At 54.6% G+C, this 19,688-nt stretch overlaps 1 protein-coding gene across 1 annotated transcript in view; it reads right to left on the bottom strand.

The window, feature by feature from the left end:
* The window catches only part of Sec24d (SEC24 homolog D, COPII coat complex component), a 63,200-nt gene extending 45,923 nt beyond the window's left edge, over positions 1-17,277 (bottom strand). The window contains exons 1-6 of the mRNA XM_071614761.1: positions 17,152-17,277; positions 14,561-14,718; positions 6,696-6,828; positions 1,741-1,889; positions 520-684; positions 244-368 (exon numbers count right to left, since the gene is read on the bottom strand). Of these exons, the coding sequence (XP_071470862.1) occupies positions 244-368; positions 520-684; positions 1,741-1,889; positions 6,696-6,828; positions 14,561-14,678 (690 nt within the window). The 5' untranslated portion in view covers positions 14,679-14,718; positions 17,152-17,277. The remainder of the gene's footprint in view (positions 1-243; positions 369-519; positions 685-1,740; positions 1,890-6,695; positions 6,829-14,560; positions 14,719-17,151) is intronic.
* Positions 17,278-19,688: the final 2,411 nt, after the last annotated feature.

Below are 19,688 nucleotides of genomic sequence, written 5' to 3'. Positions count from 1 at the left end.
GCACGGGCTGACCCTTCCTTCTCCCGCAGGGGGATTTCCAAGCCCCCCCCAGCCTGCCCGCTACCTGGCCTTGCCCTTCACCTTATAGCCCGGCCCTCACCGCAGGCTGTGTTCTCCCTAGCCTGCCTCCTGCGGCAATGGAGACTCAGGGTCCAGATCCTGGAGGAGTGGCCCCCAACCTCTGCAGTCCAGGGCGGATGAATGCTAATGGATAACGAGTCCTTACAGGGAGACGGCACTCACCGGGCTGGGGACAGCCTCAGGGTCCAGCTGCTTCGGGGGCTGCGGCCCAGCCATGCGCGCAGGGCCAGGGGCGAGGCCTCCAGGGTAGGACGCGGGCGCGCCCATCTGCGGGCCATAGCCGGCAGCTAGAAGAAGGGAAAGGAGGGTCACTGGCTCCTGGGCCCAGGCCCCTGCAGCAGGCTGCAGTGCGGCCTCCGGCTCCCCTCGCCTTGGGATTCCCCCACCCCGAAAGAGAGCCGCTGGCTCTGGAAACCCAGGCCCCACACCCGCCCTTACCCTGCGGCGGAAAGGCTGTGCCTGCGGCTGGCGGGGGCGCACCAGGGCCGTTCAGCGCAGCGGGCGGTGGCGGCAGCACCCGGGGCCCCGGCTGCAGAATGGAGGGCGGCGCCGGCTGCGGAGGGCCTGGGAACGCGGGAGGGCCGGCGGGGCCCGCGCTGGGACCTGCGGGAGACAGCGCCGCTGAGCGCAGCCCGGGCCTCTGTGCCTCACCTAGAGACGTGAAGGGGGCCCTTGGGGCCCTGGAAAGCTCACAAGGGGCAAGAGCTGGTCTTGGTGACAGAACAGGACTGACGTTCACCCAGGGGCATTAGGGTCATGTGATCAGTGCATGAGCCAAGGCACGAGAAACGGGGCCAGCAGAATTCTTGCTCTTGCAGGTATGACTCAGGTAATCTGCACGTTTGACTAGGCATTTTCATCCTGGGCTTCTCCATCAAATGACTTTCTGAACAAGCAACCAGAGAGAGGGGTGGGCTGCTAACCCCCAGTCACACTGCAGAGAGCTGACAGCCAGACTGTTCCCCTGCGTCGTGGAAACTGTCCTTCTGGGGAGACTCGACCCAGGGCCTCCTGCACCCAAAGCAGGTGCTCTACCTCTGAGCTATGCTCACAGCTCCAAGACTTATCCAGCTGAAATTGGTCAAATATAAGAAATATTTGCAGGGGTTTCAAATGGATACTTGTAAAAAAAATTAAGTTTAAGCAATATGAAACATTCTTGATCAAAACAGCTGGCTGGGTGTCCCACCACCACAGTAGAGATTTCCTAGGCTGCTAGGCGCCCGACTGCCGGGGCAGCTCTCAAAACCTGACTGTGTGCCGCCTCACAAGGCCCCAGCTTGTCCTCCCCCATGGTCGACACACAGAGTTTGAATGCACTGTGGGCAGTGAGCATCGATCGTATTTCTATTTTGGGGATCCACAATAAACCACACGAGTTTAAAATTCCCTCACATTTCTTAAAATAATTTCAGTGTTCTAATGTTTCCTCATGAAATCAGTATTTTCTGTTTTTTGTTGTTCGGACATTAAATGTAGAGAGTGCTGTGGTCATCTGAAGGGTTATCAGAAAGCAAACTCATCACCGCCATACACAATACCAATGACTCGTGTGCCAGTGCCCCATGGTACGCCAGGGTTGGCGCTGCCTTAAAATGAAGAGCACCTCCGTCACAGGAGCCCACACCAGGCAGGCAGTGCTGACAACGAGGCTGTTACCGTGGCTGTTGAGCTGCATGGCCCCAAGCTGGCCGCCCAGCTGGGTGACGGCTGACGTGGACGCGGGACTCGGGTAGGACGGCTGTGCAGAGGGTTGGTAGGGGGCACATGCGGAGGCCACACTGTGCACAGGTGCGGGGCCTGTGAATCTGAAGACAGAAAGCAGGTCAGTGCTGTCACCTCTGGAGCAAGTGGCAGGCAGAGGGTGTCCTGAGAGGCAGAGCCAGGCAGGTGGGGCCAGGAGCCTGGTGTGCCACAGATGAGCCTGACGGCGCTCTGCAGAGATCGTGCGGCACCTCCCCACATCTCCACTCACACCTTGCAGGGTCCAGAGCAAAGGACACTTCTGAGGTGGAGGCAAATCCGGCCTGAAGTCAACGGGGAAGCTGAGCTCACACAGTGGTGTGTGGACCCTGCCAATGGTCAGCAGCAGGGAGAGAAAGCTCCACGCTCCTGGCCACCTTCAGGACAATCCACCTACGCCCACCAAGCTGTGAGCAAGGCCTCGCAGTTCTCTGCTCCAAGGCCAGCAGCACATTCCCTGTGAAATGTGCACGTGAGCCGAGCTGCCGGCTCTGGGCTGAGCTCCAGTGTGCTTGCCTGGGGAGGTGGGGCCCGTCTGCGCGCACTCCCGCTCAAAATAGATGGATTACAATTGAGGTCCATCGGCCACAGCAGCCAGACGGTGCTTTGCACCCACGCCATTGTGACTCTAGTCCTACAGTTTTAAACTTTGAGTAAAAATGAAGTGTTCCCAGTGCTGCGGTCTGATTGCATTTCCCGTCTGTGCACTGGGAAGCATTCCCTAGGGCCTCACCCAGAGAGAGGCAGGGGCAGGGCCCGAGGAGGCCAGTGGCTTGCTGTGCCGGCCTGGTGACCACACTGCCCCAAACAGCACGCTAACGTCTCCTCACTTTCCTCCATCAAACTGAATGATTTTTAAAATAAATCTTAATCTTAACCTCCAACAATTACTCTGTCGAGTGTGTTTCCAACAGGCCTTGAGCCTTGCACTAAGTGGATGGAAAAGGTGGGGCCTTCCAGGCGCCTCAGGAGGACAAGCTCCCCTGTGGCGGGGCTTCACAGACCCCAGGAGGGAGGCTCTGAGAGTCACAAACCGTGTCCTTCCAACCAACTGAAACTCACTCAGATTTGGATTTCAGAAGCAAAGTTATCAATTTAAAAACAGAATAGTATTAAATAGCAGCAAAAGTCACTACCTACCAGATAGAATTAACAGGACATTTAAAACATACAAATTGTTGAATATTTTTTTCACTTTTCAATTTACTTTTCCCAGAGTCACAAAGCACGTGGCGTCAACATCTAGGTAGGAACCCAGCTTCCAACCCTGGCCTGTGGACTGGGGTGTGACCACAGGCACACCACCTCACCTCACGACCCTTGGCCTGGGGATTACGACAGCCAGCAGGGAGGGCAGGACAGCCCCTTTCTCTGCCACAGAAATGATGTGGTTAAAGTATAGAGTCTTGTTTGGGGGCTAAGAAACATTCAAATATGGGTTTTATTTATTATTTCATTCAGTGTTGGAAAAGGGCAGACTCACCACTGAAAGGAATGATCAATGAGAGATCACCACCGGATTATCAATAAGACATGGAATTTAGCTCAGTTTAAACTTCAGCTTCTGAAGAGCTGACTGTGGCCCTGCTCCACACTTCCCCTCGAAAAAGTGCTTCTGAAGAGCCAACCAGTTCAGCGTGTCAGTACCTGGACGAGGTCTGCACTGGCGGGAACCGTCCCAACCACAGCAGGCAGTGCTACCGGGCAGGTCCCGGAGCTGGGCCTTCGAAGGAGCAGAGCCCCAGGAGGACGCACAGGCCCTTGCCTTCCCACAGGGTGCCCCCTGGTCCACAGGAGGACGCACAGGCCCTTGCCTTCCCACAGGGTGCCCCTGGAGGAGACAATGGGGCTACAGCCTTCAGAGGACACCAGTCCTGCCGCAGTGTGGACCTCCAGCCTCCGGAGCAGTGAGTGCGAGTTCTGTTGCTCCTAAATCACCCGGCTGCAGGTTTCCACCCCAGAGGCTCAAGATGGACCAGGACAGGCACAGACTCTGCAAGGTCTGACGGAGACACCAGGACTTTGAACCCCGTGGAGCAGGGACTGTGGACCTCTGTGACCCAACCATTACACTCCACACTTAAAAACACACCCGGAAAAACTATTAACTTATTTTTGTTGCTTCTTTTCTTCCTTTTTCATTGAAAATTATTTTCTTAGTAGATTCAAACATATTACCTTCAATTTGGGATCTGAGTCCCTTTTGCCTCCAATTCTTCACTTCCTCACCAAACAGATCAATTACAATTGACTTACTTCTGATCTTTTTTTTTTAATACCTCATTTCACTTATTATTTTTTTTAATGTGGTGCTGAGGATGGAACCCAGGGTCTCACATGTGTGAAGCAAGTGCTCTATCTACCGCTGAGCCACAAATCCAGCCCAACTTACTTTTTATCTTACAATGTAAAAAAACCCCTGACTTTAGGTTTTATTGTACTTTTAAGCTAACCCCTCCTAGCAATAACCCTAGGCAGAAAACTGTAGTACTGCCTGTGACACACTGATTCTGCCTCAGCCAAGATCAAGTTACACATGAGTGGGTGTGATTTTCTACTTTTATCTTTGGAATTGCAGTGTTCTAAAAACAAAAACTTATATATTTAAAACTCAATGTTGGGAGTGGTGGCGCATGCCTGTAATCCCAGTGGCTCAGGAGGCTGAGACAGGAGGATCACCAGTTCAAAGCCAGCCTCAGCAAAAGCGAGGCACTAAGCAACTCAGTGAGACCCTGTCTCTAAATAAAATACAAAATAGGGCTGGGGGTGTGGCTCAGTGGTCCAGTGCCCCTGGGATCAATTCTCAGTACAAAAAAAAAAAAAGTCAAATCAACACAGGACCCTGACTTAATCTTGCCTTTAATTTTCTTAGTTGTAGATGGACCCAGCAGCTTTATTCATTCACTCTATGTGGTTCTGAGCATCGGACCCAGTGCCTCACATGTTCTAGGCAAGTGCTCTCCATTGGGCCACAACCCCACCCTAATCTTGCTTTCATTTGACATGTGAGATTTAGAAAAAGTGGGATCTCTTTGAGGGACCCTCTGTGCAGGAACGACAAACGTGAGATGCCAACTTCAGAAGCTGCCTGCCCCGTGCTGGCTGAGCCAGTGTTCTGCTGGGCTCCCCTGCCGCTCCTGGGCCCTCAGCCTGCAGCCCCATCTGACCCGGGACAGGGAGCATGGCAGCCCTGCCACCTGCCAGACCCACTGCCACCCCCAGTCCCACTTGGGTGGCCTCAAGTGAACCCCAGGGGAGGCGACACCCGCCTGTGGTGCCCTGGAGGCCCAGTGGGAGCAGATTCAGAGGCTGTGTGGTCCCGGGAAGCCAGACTGTGCTCTAAGGAAGGACAGGGGGCAGCAGGGACTGCCACCCGATGACAGGGTACAGAGTGCATAGTGGTCTCCTTCCATAGGTCATCGGAGACCCAGGGACACCAGGCTGGCCCGAGGTCAGGAGGCCACAGGCCTTCTGCGATGCCCACTCACAGGAGGCCACGGCTGTCCGCAGGCCTGTGGGTGCGGAAGCACCGTCCTGCAGCCCAGGACTCACTGGGACAGCCGTGGTGGCCCCTCAGAAGACCGCAGCCTGTCCTGCCTCCCAGATCTCAACTTCAGACACCATGACACGCTGAGCGTGATGCCAAAGTCCAGCTCTCCCTCCTCAGCAGCCTGACCCAAGGGAGCAGGCCACTGTCACCAAGATGGAGCGGATTCACGCTGGTGCCGTGACCAAGACCTTCTCTGCCAGCTTGACCTTGGTGTCTGGAATGTTCAGGTGCCTGAGTTCTCAGGATGTGCATTCTGGGCCTCCCCCTTTACTCTGGACCGAGGGTTCTGCCGCCTCTCTTCCGTCGGGCAGAGCATCGAGGCGGCCCCTGGTTCCTCCCTCCCCTGTGGCCTCCGCCAGGCTTTGGGGCGAAGGTGGAGGGTGAGGCCAGGCAGGTCCCTCTGACTTCCGCTCTGTGCGCTAAGCACACTGAAGCCAAATGCCGCTCATCCGCGGAGTCCCCAGGCACCCTGCCTCTGTGGTCCAGTCACCACACAGGCCCACGCAGGAAGCCTCAGGCTCCCACGCCCTGCCCTGCAGGACACAACTTGACAGCACACACCTCCTTACTAGCAGGAGCTAAGGACTTTGGCAGGGTCCAGGTCACAGGGAGGCTCCTCCCTGGGACAGGAACCTGGGGAGGGAGCCTGCGGCGATTCTGGAGCAGTTCCTAGGTGCCCTTGCCCACAGCCTGGCTCTGTGGCTGGCCGCAGGAGCTCACGGGACAACAGAGGTGTTTCCAACAGGGAGAGCCTGAAGCTGGCTCTGGTCCCCAGGGACAGTCCCCTGTGAGTGGCAGGTTCTGAAAACTGAAGCGTCTCACACCTGGGCTCCTCAGGCCCCTTCTAAGTGCTTCCTCAGCTGTGATCACAAGTACGAGGTTCGTTCTTTACTCCTCTTCTGCCGAGGGAACCCTCACACATAACCCCGGGCCTCACCGGCTGCATCAGATGTGTACTTCAGACTACTTATTGAGCACCTATTGGCACTGAGCTCACCCTGTGAAGGACCCAAGAGAGTAGGGCAATTTAAAGTTTCATAGAGACCACAGGCATCTAAAGGAAGGGCACAAAGTTCTAAAACACTGACTATAACCCAGAACTGAATCATGTGGCACGGAGACAAGTGACTTTTATCTATTCTTGAACATCCCTTTCCCCTAACTTTTCCCAGGGCTTTGTTTCTGGGTAGTTTTTCAATAGATCTTCCCAAGGAATGGACTCCACGCAGAGGAACTTGCCTCCACGTGAACATCAAGTACACAAGGCACCGCCCGGGAGACTGTGGCGGTGTGTCCACACAGGTTGGAACCCCCTGCTCACCTTTGGGGAGGCAGGCCTGGGACGCTGGAGGCATAAGGTGCATTCTGGCCAAACTGCTGTGGTCCGGGCGGTGGGGAAGGTAGCATCACCCCAGGGGCAGCTGCCCCCAAAGGCCCTGGTGGCTTCAACATACCTGCAACAGAGGGGCACGGTCAGAAGCTTGTTCAAAGGCAGAGAGAAAACAAGGTGATAGAGCAACAGCAGGACAGGTGAGGAAAGAAAGCAACAGTCAGACAGAGCCTCTCTCTGAGGCCTGCCGGGCCAGGCTCCGGCCAGGCTGCTCATCACAGTGATACAGACTGGAACACAAACAGCGCAGGACGGTGCGATGCAAACTGGCGCCACCACTCTGGAAAGCAGAAGGGAGATTCCTCAGAAAACTAGGAATGGAACCACCATTTGACCCAGCTACCCCATTCCTTGGTCTACACCCAAAGGACTTAAAATCAACTTGCTACAGTGATACAGCCACATCAATATTTATAGCAGCACGATCCACAGTAGCTAAGCTATGGAACCAACCTAGATGCCCTTCAATACATGAGTGGATAAAGAAAATGTGGTACATATGCACAATGGAATATTACTCAGTCATAAAGAATGCAATTATAGCATTTGCCAATAAATGAATGGAACAGGAGACTATCCTGCCAACTGAAATAGGCCAGTCCCAAAAAACCAAAGACCAAAATTTCTCTCTGATATGCACATGCTAACACCCCACAGGGTACGGGGAAATAATAGAAGTTCATTGGATCAGAGAATGGGGAATGAAGGGAAAGAAGGGGTAATGGGAATGGGAAAGACAGTAGAATAAGTTGGACAGAACTTTCCCATGTTTATCATGGAAGCAGTGGAACTCCTCATCACGTACAATGAGAATGGGCTCCTAATTAGAATAAGTTATATTCCATGTGTGTAGGATATGTCAAAATACGTTCTGTTGTCATGTAGAGCTGAAAAGAATGAACAATAAGTAAATGAATCTGCACACGGCGGAGACACTTGGTGGAACACTGGGCCACACGGTGAAACCTGCAGTTACACTAGGGACGGTGGTGCACACAGGAGGCTGAGGCAGGAGGACCAGGAGTTCAAAGCCAGTCTCACAATTTAGTGAGGCCCTAAGCAACTTAAAGGTGGCTTGGTATGTGGCCCAGGGATTAAGCACCCTCAGGCTCAATCCCTGGGAGAGAGAGAGAGAGAGAGAGAGAGAGAGAGAGAGAGAGAGAGAGAGAGAGAGAGAAGGAAAACTGCAGTCGATACCAGAAAATTCCACAGGAAAACACCGTAAGAGGCTTGGTGGAGCACCCTCACACTAAGGAGGAAGACAGACCTGCAGTCTGACCTAGAGTGGGAAGGGGCTGCTTCTCCCAGGCCTGTATGGCCTCTGGAGCTCTGTGACCCCCAGGACCCCCAGGGGCCCAGCCGTGGGCGGCTCAAGTCCCACCAGGCCAAGGGCAGGGAACGGGGTCATGAGCCGTCAGCGGGCACTCCTGGCAGGGGCTCCCTCGGCACCTCTCAGACACACCCTCCGAGGCCGCTCTCTGCAGCTCTTCAGGCATTTCTTCTCTTGGCAGCTGGAGAGGTGGAGGAGGAGATCCACCCCAGGTTGGAGCAGCCCAAAGCCCCGCCTACACTCCCCAGAAGCTGCGGGCCTGGGCAGGGCTCTGCTTCACAGCTCAGCTTCTCTCTAGAAAACACAAGGAGCATTCCTTGCAGCCTCCTGGGGGGAAAGAGACGGTTCTCGCCCTTCTGCCTGCCTTTTGCACAGCGGAGTGGTCTGCTTTAGCTGCTCTCGGGCATCCCCAGTGACCTGGAGCCACCCTGCACTCCTCCAGGGGCCTCGGCCATGCTTCACACTGATAGTCCCCAGCTCGCTCCCTTCCCACAGCTTCTGGAAGCTGCAGCAGACAGCTGGGTGCTTGGGAGCAGCCGGCAGCCTGAAGTGGCGTCTCCGTGAGTGGTGACACTGAGACTTTCACAAGGGTTTCTTCCCTTAAAGAGAATTGCTTAAACCAGAGAAATTATATTAACTTTACCAGCATAAAGTTTCCAAATACGACACCCGAATATTAAATACTATTTTTATATTTAGTTTTTTAAACCTACACAAAACATTACAACTATGCCCATTAATGGGGTGTGTGTGATGTTTCGATCATGTGTGCACTTTGCATTGGGGAAATCAGACTGAACATCACTATTTCCTCAAGCATTCATTGTTCTTTATGGTGGAAACATCCGGAAGGCCTCTGGGGGCGTGAGGCGGAAGGTTACTGCCATCCAGGGCCTGCAGCCTGGCCACAGAGCCAGAAACCCTCCCGGCCATGTAGCCATGCTGGCCAGGATCAGCCTACCCCCGTCCCCCATCCCTAGCCACCGCCATCCTGCTCTCAACTTCTATGAGACCAGTTCAGATTCTACAAATGAGTGAGGACAGACAGTGCTTGTCTTTTTGTGGGGAAAAAAAAAACTTAATCTAATAGCTACATTGGGGCTGAGTGTGGCTGGTAGAGCACTTGCCTACCATATGCAAGGCCAGGGTTCAATCCTCAGCCCCACACAAGAGAAAAACACACCTGCATCTTCACATGGTGTCCTAAACCTGAGCCCAGCTAAGTTAGAACATGAGACTAGCAGTCCCAGAAGGGGTCTGAGTGCCTCCCCTCTGTTCAGAGGCTGGACCTGAAGGGACACTTCATCTTTCAGTGCTGACTTTAATCCCCAGCCTGGCAGCAGTTCCCCGTTGGCAAGGACTGTGCTCAGAACTCCCTGAGGCCAGGGCCCTGCCCTAGGGCCTCAGAGCAAGGGCAAACACCAGCCCACTCATAACACACACAACTCCATCATCACAACACGACAGAATCACGGCACTCTTGAATTTTCACTATGGACCTGAGAAACTGATGTGACTCCATTTTTGAGAAACCAGCCTCTACCTCAGAGCAAGGCCTGTCCAAAGGAAGGGGGTGTGACCCTTGTCCTTGAGAAAACCCAGGAGCACTCCTGGCAGACAGCCCCCCTGCTGACTTGTTTGTCTGTAAATAACAGGAGAGGTCTGAGGTGCCAGGTGTCCCTGACTCAGTCACCATAGGTGAGGCCCCAAAGCAACCCCTAGCAACCACCAATCAGCATGAGACAGGGAAATACCTGGGATGCCAGATGACCGCCCCCCCAGTAGTTTAGGGTGGTTGATAAATTGTTGGGAAACCATATACTTCAGAAGGTACATCCCTCGTGGCTTAAACCAATCGGTTCAAATGAATCCCCCTCTTGTACTAACCAATACCTTTACCCAACTTGTTTCCGCCAATGAATGTGCTAATCAATATTAAGAGTTGTGAGTTGACTTTCCCGCGATATGAAATGATTTGCTGTGTGATGTTGTGACACACCAAACACCTATAAAATCTCACTTGTCAAAGGACCAGGACTCACTCCCTGGGACCACTGCATCGGGAACGGTTGTGAGTCCAGGCTCCAGCTTGCAATAAAGACTCTTGTGTGACTGCATCGGACTCAGCCCCTGGATCTCTGTTGGGTCCCACGAATCTGGCCTTACAAACCAAGGTAGAGACTACAGCAGCAGCATACACGTGATTTCAACTAGACATTACATGCAAGACAGGAAACAGGCATTTTTGTTTACCACAGGAAGGTAAGCAATCCATTTCATCAATCGCAAAGGGGTCTAGAGAATGGAAAACACTTCTGCTACAAACAGGAACTCTTACAGACAAATCACACAAAAGGAGTTCTCCCTTTCAAATGCATGGCAGTGATGCGACTCATTCTCCCTCCCATTCCCTCCACTGTCCCAAGCACCAAAGGACTCTAAAGAACTGGGGTGAGCACAGAACAAAAGTGCCCTGTGACCCCAGGGCTGCTGAGCTGCATGGTGGGCACAGGCAGGAGCCCTCCTGGGGCAGAGACAGAGGGGAACCTAAGGATGGCTGCTGAGCTGCATGGTGGGCACAGGCAGGAGCTCTCCTGGGCAGAGACGGGGGGAACCTAGGGGTGGCTGCTGAGCTGCATGGTGGGCACAGGCAGGAGCCCTCCTGGGGCAGAGACGGGGGGAACCTAGGGGTGGCTGCTGAGCTGCATGGTGGGGACAGGCAGGAGCCCTCCTGGGCAGAGACAGAGTATAACCTAGGGGTGGCTGCTGAGCTGCATGGTGGGCACAGGCAGGAGCTCTCCTGGGCAGAGACGGGGGGAACCTAGGGGTGGCTGCTGAGCTGCATGGTGGGCACAGGCAGGAGCTCTCCTGGGCAGAGACAGGGGGGAACCTAGGGGTGGCTGCTGAGCTGCATGGTGGGCACAGGCAGGAGCCCTCCTGGGCAGAGACAGAGGGGAACCTAAGGATGGCTGCTGAGCTGCATGGTGGGCACAGGCAGGAGCTCTCCTGGGCAGAGACAGGGGGGAACCTAGGGGTGGCTGCTGAGCTGCATGGTGGGCACAGGCAGGAGCTCTCCTGGGCAGAGACAGGGGGGAACCTAGGGGTGGCTGCTGAGCTGCATGGTGGGCACAGGCAGGAGCCCTCCTGGGCAGAGACAGGGGGGAACCTAGGGGTGGCTGCTGAGCTGCATGGTGGGCACAGGCAGGAGCTCTCCTGGGCAGAGACGGGGGGAACCTAGGGGTGGCTGCTGAGCTGCATGGTGGGCACAGGCAGGAGCCCTCTTGGGCAGAGACAGAGGAACCTAGGGGTGGCTGCTGAGCTGCATGGTGGGCACAGGCAGGAGCTCTCTCATTGAGGAGCTATCTTCAAGCAGAGTTAGGGTGGACTGTATAGGTGTGTTGTGCTCCATGGTGTGGATCAGTAGAAGGTCTGTTAATACAAAGGCTGGTAAGAGTCCTGTCAGAGAGCCTAGCAACCACCCCAAACTCTGGTATGGTTGGGACCAGCAACAGGCCAGTGTGGGGAGGCTCAGATGTGGCTGGAGGAGGGTTACCGTTTGGTTGGTGTCAGATTTCAAAGTTCTGTATGCCATTTGTACTCCACCCTGGGCAAAGGGAATCAGCAGCACTGTTATCTGCAGAGCCAAAGTCTTCCTCTGGCCAGATTATTGATTAGGTACAAAGGATCATATTCTTTACCCAGTAGTAGGAGAATCTTGGCAGGAAGGGAGCAGCACACATGGGCAGAAAGCAGCCATGCTATGCCCACGGAAGACTGGCTGGGACACCAGCGGCTTCCTAAGATGGCAAATGCTACAGGCGGGTTTGTTCAACACCGCGTCCAGTCCCTGCGACCTTGCCCCTGTGTGTCCTGAGCTGGAGCCATGCAAATTCCATTTTCATCCTGTCTGTGGATCTGGGTTTGCTAAGTACTCTAAATTCAGCAAAGCCTCACATTCCTGGGCCGGGTGGCGTCTCACAAGGTCTTTCTGGGCTAGAAAGGCAGTAACCAGGGAAAGGCACTGTGTAAGTTGTACTACTCTCGGACCCACACTCTTCTGGGTAGGCCTCTCCCTAATCCCCACTGGCCTCCAGATGCCCATCAACAAATCCACTGCAAGGGATTCAGTTATCAGCACAGGAACCATAACCAACACAGTATTGCAGAAAGCATAGCTTGAATTTGGCTCTGGATCTAACACACTGAAACCAACATTTGAGAGAATCTGGGGAAGAAGTTCGTCTGAAGTTGGCAAAGAGGCTTTCTGCTGTAGGGACTCTTACTGCAAAGCTTGTCCCGCTGAGCCCCTGCTGATCCTTGACTTCCCGCCTCCCGCAGAATGCCACTGCTCCTCAGTCAGGAATGGTTTTCCCTGGAAGGACCTCAGGCCATGTCTGGCACATCCTGGAGGGCAAAGGACATCCCAGTGTCCCCTGGCAGGTAGAGGCCCAGGATACTGCTGAATCTCCCACAGCAAGCAGGACACAGCCCACCACACAGTTAGCTGCCCCCAGAAGCCAGCTGTGCAAAGCCTGAGGGGCCTGCTCCAGCAAGCAGCAGCTGCCCCAGTCCTGCCCACCCTGGACTGTGCAGAGCTGTCCACCTGGCGAGGCAGAGCTCCACCAAGCTGCCCATTGGACTGTGACCTGGACCATGCGGTGGCACTTCTTGCCCTTCATGCCTAGATCCTGACACGGCTCATTTTCCACCATAGCGCGTCCCTGGCAACAAAGGCCCTGGCCAGGGCCACGGCCCCAGCCAACAGGCCACCTCCACCCGACAACGCCCCTGTCTGCCAAGGCACGTCTTTGCCCCCAGTCCTGTGGGCACACCAGCCACAGGACTGTGAGCGCATGCCCCACACCTGCTACATCCTCGTGAGACTGCTGCCCAGCTCCAAGGTCAGTGTGCTTGGTGCAGTTCCTCCAGATCCATCATACCACAAGACTGAAGTGGGGCCTGCCTTTTCACTGTTTTATCACAAGTATTGTGATTTAACAGTAAATCTTTAGATTTGTTACACAGCACAAGAATTAAACACACACACAGAACTAACAGGCACTAATGGAGACGTGACATGAGAAAACAGCAAGTGTGCTACTGGCCAGATCTATAGCAGGACAGATGCTTCATGAAACCTCAGCTCAGCTGTCTGAATCCATCAGAAGGCCAACAAGAAAAGGTGGGTAGAGTTCTAGGGGTAAGGAGCTTAAGTACAAACAGGAGCCATGGGGAGCACACCAGGCTTTAAGCAACGCAGAGCCCAAATGAGACCAGCATGCTACACACTTCCTCCAGCTCAGGAGCTGACGTAGGGAGACAGGCAGCCCTGGACGGGCAACAACGTTAAAGAGAGCTCGTCAGCCATCCAACAGAGGGACAGACCCACAGAAAGAGCAGCAGGAGGGTGAAAAGGAGGGAGCAGTTGGGAAATATTCACAACTGCTCCAAAGAGATTCAGGACATCAGTTGACTGGGGGTGGCTTTAAAGGGAGACATTCTTTTAATAGTGCAAAGTCTTGGTGTGAATGACTAAATAAATGATGCAAAGACGCGATATGAAACGTCAGGAAAAAACAGGTTTCCATGAGACAGCCCTGAGCTGTTGTGGGCATGAGCCTGACGAGCTGCATAAACAGAGGCCACGGAAAGCACTGCCCGGAGCTTGGGAGAGGAGACGGCTGCAGATACAGCCTCAGCACGCGCACCTGAGGCGAGCGCCACAGCCCAGGGAAACCGGCAGGGAGAAGTGCCGAGGAGGAGGGGCCCCTCAACAGGGCCGTCCAGAGCGCAGCAGGAAGAACAGGACAGTGTCCCTCAAACGTCAGATTCCAAGCAGACAAGGCAGTGTCTACCACCCCAGGGAGCAGGGGCCACCTGCAGAAGAGGACGGAACAGGAGGCCAGCACTGAGGGCTCCTGGGCCGGCAGCACTTCCTGGAGAAGACGGCTGCGGACAGACAGGGAGGGCAGACATCCCAGGCCATGCCAGGGTGTGGAGGAGCGCTGTCGTCAGCTTCCTCCAGGGCGAGCACAAGTCCTGGCCACAGTGGTGCTAGCTCTGTGACCTGGGCAAGCCTCCTCTACCCAACCTCATTTCTCAGCTGCAAGAGGGCTCATAAGTGGCTACCTACTGTCCCGTGAGAATTAAGATAGTGACAGAAAGCTTCCAGGGCCAGATTTTTGTTTTAATATTTATTTTTTAGTTGTAGTTGGACACAATACCTTTATTTTACTTATTTATTTTACAACACCTGGAAACATCCGCAGCCGCGGAGGCCTGCGGTGTCTGGCAGCCTCTCTCAAGGGCTGGTTTCCATAGCCACAGGGCAGCACCGTGACCCTGTAATGCAGAACCATGGGGTCAGATAATGACCCCCCACTCTTTCAAAGCCCCTCCTCAGAACATCTATGTTCTGATCCTGAGGGCTGAATAATCACATCCAGGTCAAAATAACATGCCTTACCTGGTAGAGAAGTGGCATGGGAAGGGTCCCCATAGTGTCCGTGATGAGGAGGAGAAAGGCCGATTCCTGGCTGGGACTGAGAGTAAGGAGGTGTGGCCACATAACCTTGTCGGCTCATTGTGAAAATATCATTCCCAAGCTAGTTCTAGAAAAGAGCACTGCAACAGAAAAACACTTATCAACAGAGGGTTTTAGTTACTAAATATCCAAAATACAGACACTGCTAATAAGTGACAGTTTGAGCTTAGGCAGAAGGACCAGGTGGCACGTCACACCCTAAAGGGCAGCCAGAGTCCTCTGAAACTCAGGAGCATCACTTCAACAGTTGTGGGCCAATTCTCAGGCACAACACCTGGAAACATCCGCAGCTGCGGAGGCCTTCGGTGTCTGGCAGCCTCTCTCAAGGGCTGGTTTCCATAGCCACAGGGCAGCACCGTCTCGTGCAACTGGCCAACCACTGGCTGCCAGCCGGCTGTAGCCACAGGCTTTTTAACTCAAATCTGTATAGTGCTCTTCTAACCAGCAATTATAACCTGGTAGTTCTGACAAAGAGAAGTCAGCCCAGCAAATACAGCAGAAGATAAAGTTGGTCATGGCCTTATTTTGTGAGTCATGATTTGGCCAAGCTGAGAGGCAGCTATACCATTTCAAAGTTACCAGTGGTTTCTCAGTAGAAGACAGAATTTCTTTCTGATTTAAATGATATCACACTTCTAAGAACATAGCATCTGTAAGAAAAAAAGTGTAATTTCATGTGTGTGTAGGCGTAAACACTCCCAAATGTAACAGAACCATCTCAAGTCTCTCAGAACCCCAACATTGGTTTGCTTTAAATTTTTCATTTTCCCAGGTTTTCACATAAGAGACAGTTCATAGGACTATTTTCAAAAAGAATTTTATAACAAGGCAGAAAGTGTTCTAAATCCTGCCCCCAAAAAGTGAGTTTTCAATCCATGTCTTTAATACTTAGCTGTATGACATGGTATGAGAGGTACCAGCCTCTGCTCTTTTAGAAAAGACCCCCCCCCCCCTCCGGTCCTTTTGAGATGCACAACCCTGGCTCTGCAGTTTCTCTCCAGTCTCTGTACCCAGCATGGGCACGTTGTTCCTTTTGCTCTTATTCAGTGCCTTTTAAGGTAAAGGTTGGTGATACCTGCTAAGACTTGGAATCTGTCTATGTCCAGGAATGACATTCAAATTTAAAATCTGAAGCCCAAAGTTGGTGATTTGGTTGCATTTTCAGGTTAAAATATAAGTTTGTAAAATCAAAGCAAACAAGTAAAAAATATGAGATGGCTTTGTTCTTGGACTGGCAGAAAGAGAGAGGCAACAGGTCTCTGGTGAGCTTTGTGGACCACGGCTCTTTCCCCTCCTCCCACACAGTGGAGAGAGACGTGGCAGGCTGGGCTTCCTTCCCAGACTGTAGGAAGCAAGTGGCTGGATACACCCTCCAGTAGCCCCCAGCTGGGGAGAAAAGGGGACAGGGGTGTTCTCTGGAGAGCGTGGAACCCCAGCCTCAGCTGGCCCTGGGAGGAATTGCTTCCTCCCTGCCCTTGCCACGTCAAACTTCCTCGCACCCCACAGAGTCCAGAAACCTGACTCAGCTTCAAGTGGCGACGTGGCAGAAAGCCACCTGGCACAGATGGCTTGGGGTCAAAACCTGGGCAGCTGCAAAAACGGAGAGACCCCAGCCCCCTGCCTAGCCGTGTGCATCTCTCACCCTGGAACAAGATCGGGACTTGGTCGTGTTGCCATCCAGACTTCGTGAAGCTCAAGGATACAGTTGCCATTTCTACTAAGAACACCTCTAAGGCGTTCTTCCTCCAAGAAGGAGTAGACTAAGTTAATACGGGAAGAGAACGTCCAGCGATCACACTGGAGGACATGGCCTCAGGACTCACCAGGCAGCTTCCTCGTCCAAGGTACGGAGGGACAGGTGAAGTGCCCGCCCCCTGCCTCTGCTGGCCTCCAACCAGCCTGAAGACCACAGGCGGAGAGCGCCCCTCCCAGTCTGCACAGAAGTCCAGGGAGTATAGGTCCCTCCTATCCCTCCCCAGTGTCTACACCCGGCCGGAGGACCCTCAGGCTGAGCAGATCTCTCCCCATCATCTCTAACTTGCCTGAGGACCAAGGACACCTGTGCCCCGCCATCATTTCTAACCTGCTGGGGGACCGCGGGCAGTGGGTGTCCCCCCGCCCCCAATCTGTCGGAGGGCCACCGGCTGAGCGGGTCCTTCCCCTGGCCACTGTCTTACTGAGGGCCACCGGCTGAGCGGGTCCTTCCCCAGGCCCCTGTCTTACTGAGGGCCACCGGCTGAGCGGGTCCTTCCCCTGGCCACTGTCTTACTGAGGGCCACCGGCTGAGCGGGTCCTTCCCCTGGCCACTGTCTTACTGAGGGCCATAGCGATGAGCCGGTCATTCCTCTGGCCTCCAACCTGACTGAGGACCGGCAGGATGCGTCCCTCCCCAGTCCCCCAACTGAGGACCACAGGGCTGGGCGGTTCCTCTCCTGGCCTCCAACCTGCCTGAGGACCACCAAGCTAAGCGGGGGTCCCTCCCGCCGCCCGCGAGCTTGGGCCGAGGGCAGTACCTGAAGCTCGGCTTCTCGTGCCGGCGACCGCTTGCCGGCGCCTTTCCTGTTGGAGTCTCCACTCCCTGCGCCCGAGCCGCGCGGAGCTGGACTGCCACGTCAGACCCGCGGCTCAGCGTCGCGGGGCTGGACCAGCGCTCCCCAACGCGCACGCGCAGGGCCCGGGGGCGGAGCCACGAGGGCGGGGCCATGTGGCGGGCGGGGCCACCGAGAGCTGCAAGACCGCAGTCGGGGCGAGGAGGCCCGGCGGTCAGGGCGGGGACCTGGGGCGGGGCGGGGCGGGGACCTGGGGCGGGGCGGGGCGGGGCCGCCGAGAGCAGCCAGACCTGGGTGCGTGCCGCCTGGCGGTCGGGACCGGGACCTGGGGAGGGGCGGGCCACCCAGAGTCGCCGGGCGGCTGGATGGGTGGCGATGGGCTGGCGCCCTTCTTGCTCTTCTTCTCGCGCTTTCGCGGGTTCTCCCCGCCGGCGTCCCACCCCTCTGCACGCCGGGCCTCGGTGGCGTTGCCTGGCGGAGCCCGGGGCCGGGCGAGCGCACAGGCCGGCCGGGCTTCTGCGTGGGGCTGCTGCAGCGGCGCCTGCACCCGGTGTGCGGGACACGGATGGCGCCCCGGCCCGGAGCCTCAGCCGCGCGGAGTCTGCGCCCCCGGGAGACGCCTGCCCCCGGCTGGCTGGAGGCCGGACCACCGCGCTGTCAGCAGAAGGCCTTCAGCCCATCGAGTTCGCTGCCCTGTGCGCTACTCAACGTTTACAAAACAGTCCGCACTGGGATTTGTTTTTCAAAATGTGCTTTCTTCTGGGCTACCGAAAACTAAAGCTACGACACATTCCTTGCTGATGCGCCACTAGGTAAGACTCATAAGGGAACACTGCGGAGGTGACAGAGGAATTGTGCAGGAATTTTAATCAGTTCAACCTTCTGGCTCCTTTCCCCGCTCCGTGAGATTTTAAGCGATGGTGACCAGTCTCATGGCTTCAGCATTGACGAGGCTTGAAAATCCGTGCTAAAGTCTTGCTTTGCTTCTCATATTCCTCATAAGATGGATTTATGAAGTCTGGCTTGTATGGCTTGTAAGAGTGCTGGTAGAGGTGGTCATGTCACAGTTCAGCTCAGAGAGGAGGACAGCTATGGCAGCAAGGGTGGGAAACACCGGGCCTCTTGATGGCTGGCCTGCTCACTGGCCCTGCACAGCTGTCTGGATTGTAAATTCATCCTCAGCCCTGGCTCAGAGGCCCACTGTCTGACACCAGGACTGGCAGCTGTGGTTTCCAGTTCCTACATGGTGACGCTGGAAAAGACTTTAAATCAGCTCCATATTCAGTGAGCATTGAGTGTGAACTAGTCATTCAGTAGGTTAACAGACGGCGGCTCCTTCAGAACATAAAATGAGCCACTATTCTTAAAGCTAGTTGGAAGTCATGCCAGTGCTTCCTGCCCACATTCACCTGTTCGTTGGCACTTTGGTGTCCTTCCAATCTGCTGTTTCCCCCATCTTCTAGGACTATGTGACATCTGAGCTCTGGACTTACTGAGGTGCTGCCTGGCCGTATGGTTTCACCAGCAGCTGGAGTGCTCAACACAGTCCTCTTGTTCCTCTGAAATGGCCACTGGGCTTCAGTTTGCTTCCATTCTCCTGGCCCCAAGGGCTCACCTCTTTTATGACTGACCTTATTCCTGTGGTGGCCACTGCCTTCCACTGTGAGGGCCAGGTGATTTCTCAGCCTGCCACGGGCCACCAGCCCTATTGCCAAGCCTCTGACATTCCCTGTGCAACCACTCCATCACCCAGGTAACCACAGCCTGATAGCAGGTGGGTCAGGTGGGTCAGGGAAGGCAGGGTCCTGGTCTCTGCCCTTCAGGGTCCTGCTCTAAGCTTTAAAGGGGAAAGAAAGCAGAACAAGTGAGCATAAGACTACATGGAAAGAGAAGTGGTTCCCTGACAGCACTCAAGATTCCTTCTCATGGGCCTCCGAGGTCAGAGCCCAGGTGCTCTAAGCATTTATGCAGCTCAGTCTGGAGTTTGTAATTCCATAATTCCAAAAACAGTTTTGAAGAAGCTTTTTTTTTTTTCCATTATGTAAGGTCCTTGGTAAGCATCTGGAAGGCCATCTTAAATGATAGCCCCCCTTTTAAGAAGAATTTTACTTTCCCACCCAAGGGCTTTTCTGAGAAAGGCTCACTTCTCCCTCATAGCAACCCCACCCTTCACCACTGGCATGAGGACTGGCCTGGCTCTAATCCCTGAGCCTGCCCCATAAAAGTCCCAAACCCAAGCCTGTTTTGCCTCTCTCCATCTATGGAGAGATGGCTTTTATTTACTTATTTATGGAGAGATGGCTCTGATAAATAAACTCTCGTGTGTGTCTCTGCCTGGTCTCTGCTTTCATTTCTTGCTTGCCTGTCTCCCAGTTCCTCACTTTCCTTACATTGGTACCGAAACCCAGGATTGGGTTCCCCAATGTGCCCGCTCCCCTCTTTGAGGTCACTAAGCATCCCTAGGCCCCAGTTTGAATTCCATCATGGGACCAGGTCCTCCA

Source organism: Marmota flaviventris, chromosome 7 (genome assembly GCF_047511675.1).
Source record: "Marmota flaviventris isolate mMarFla1 chromosome 7, mMarFla1.hap1, whole genome shotgun sequence".
Taxonomy (NCBI): Eukaryota; Metazoa; Chordata; class Mammalia; order Rodentia; family Sciuridae; genus Marmota; species Marmota flaviventris.
The sequence above is the reverse complement of the archived record's forward strand: the minus strand, read 5'-3'. Positions and strand labels throughout refer to the sequence as shown.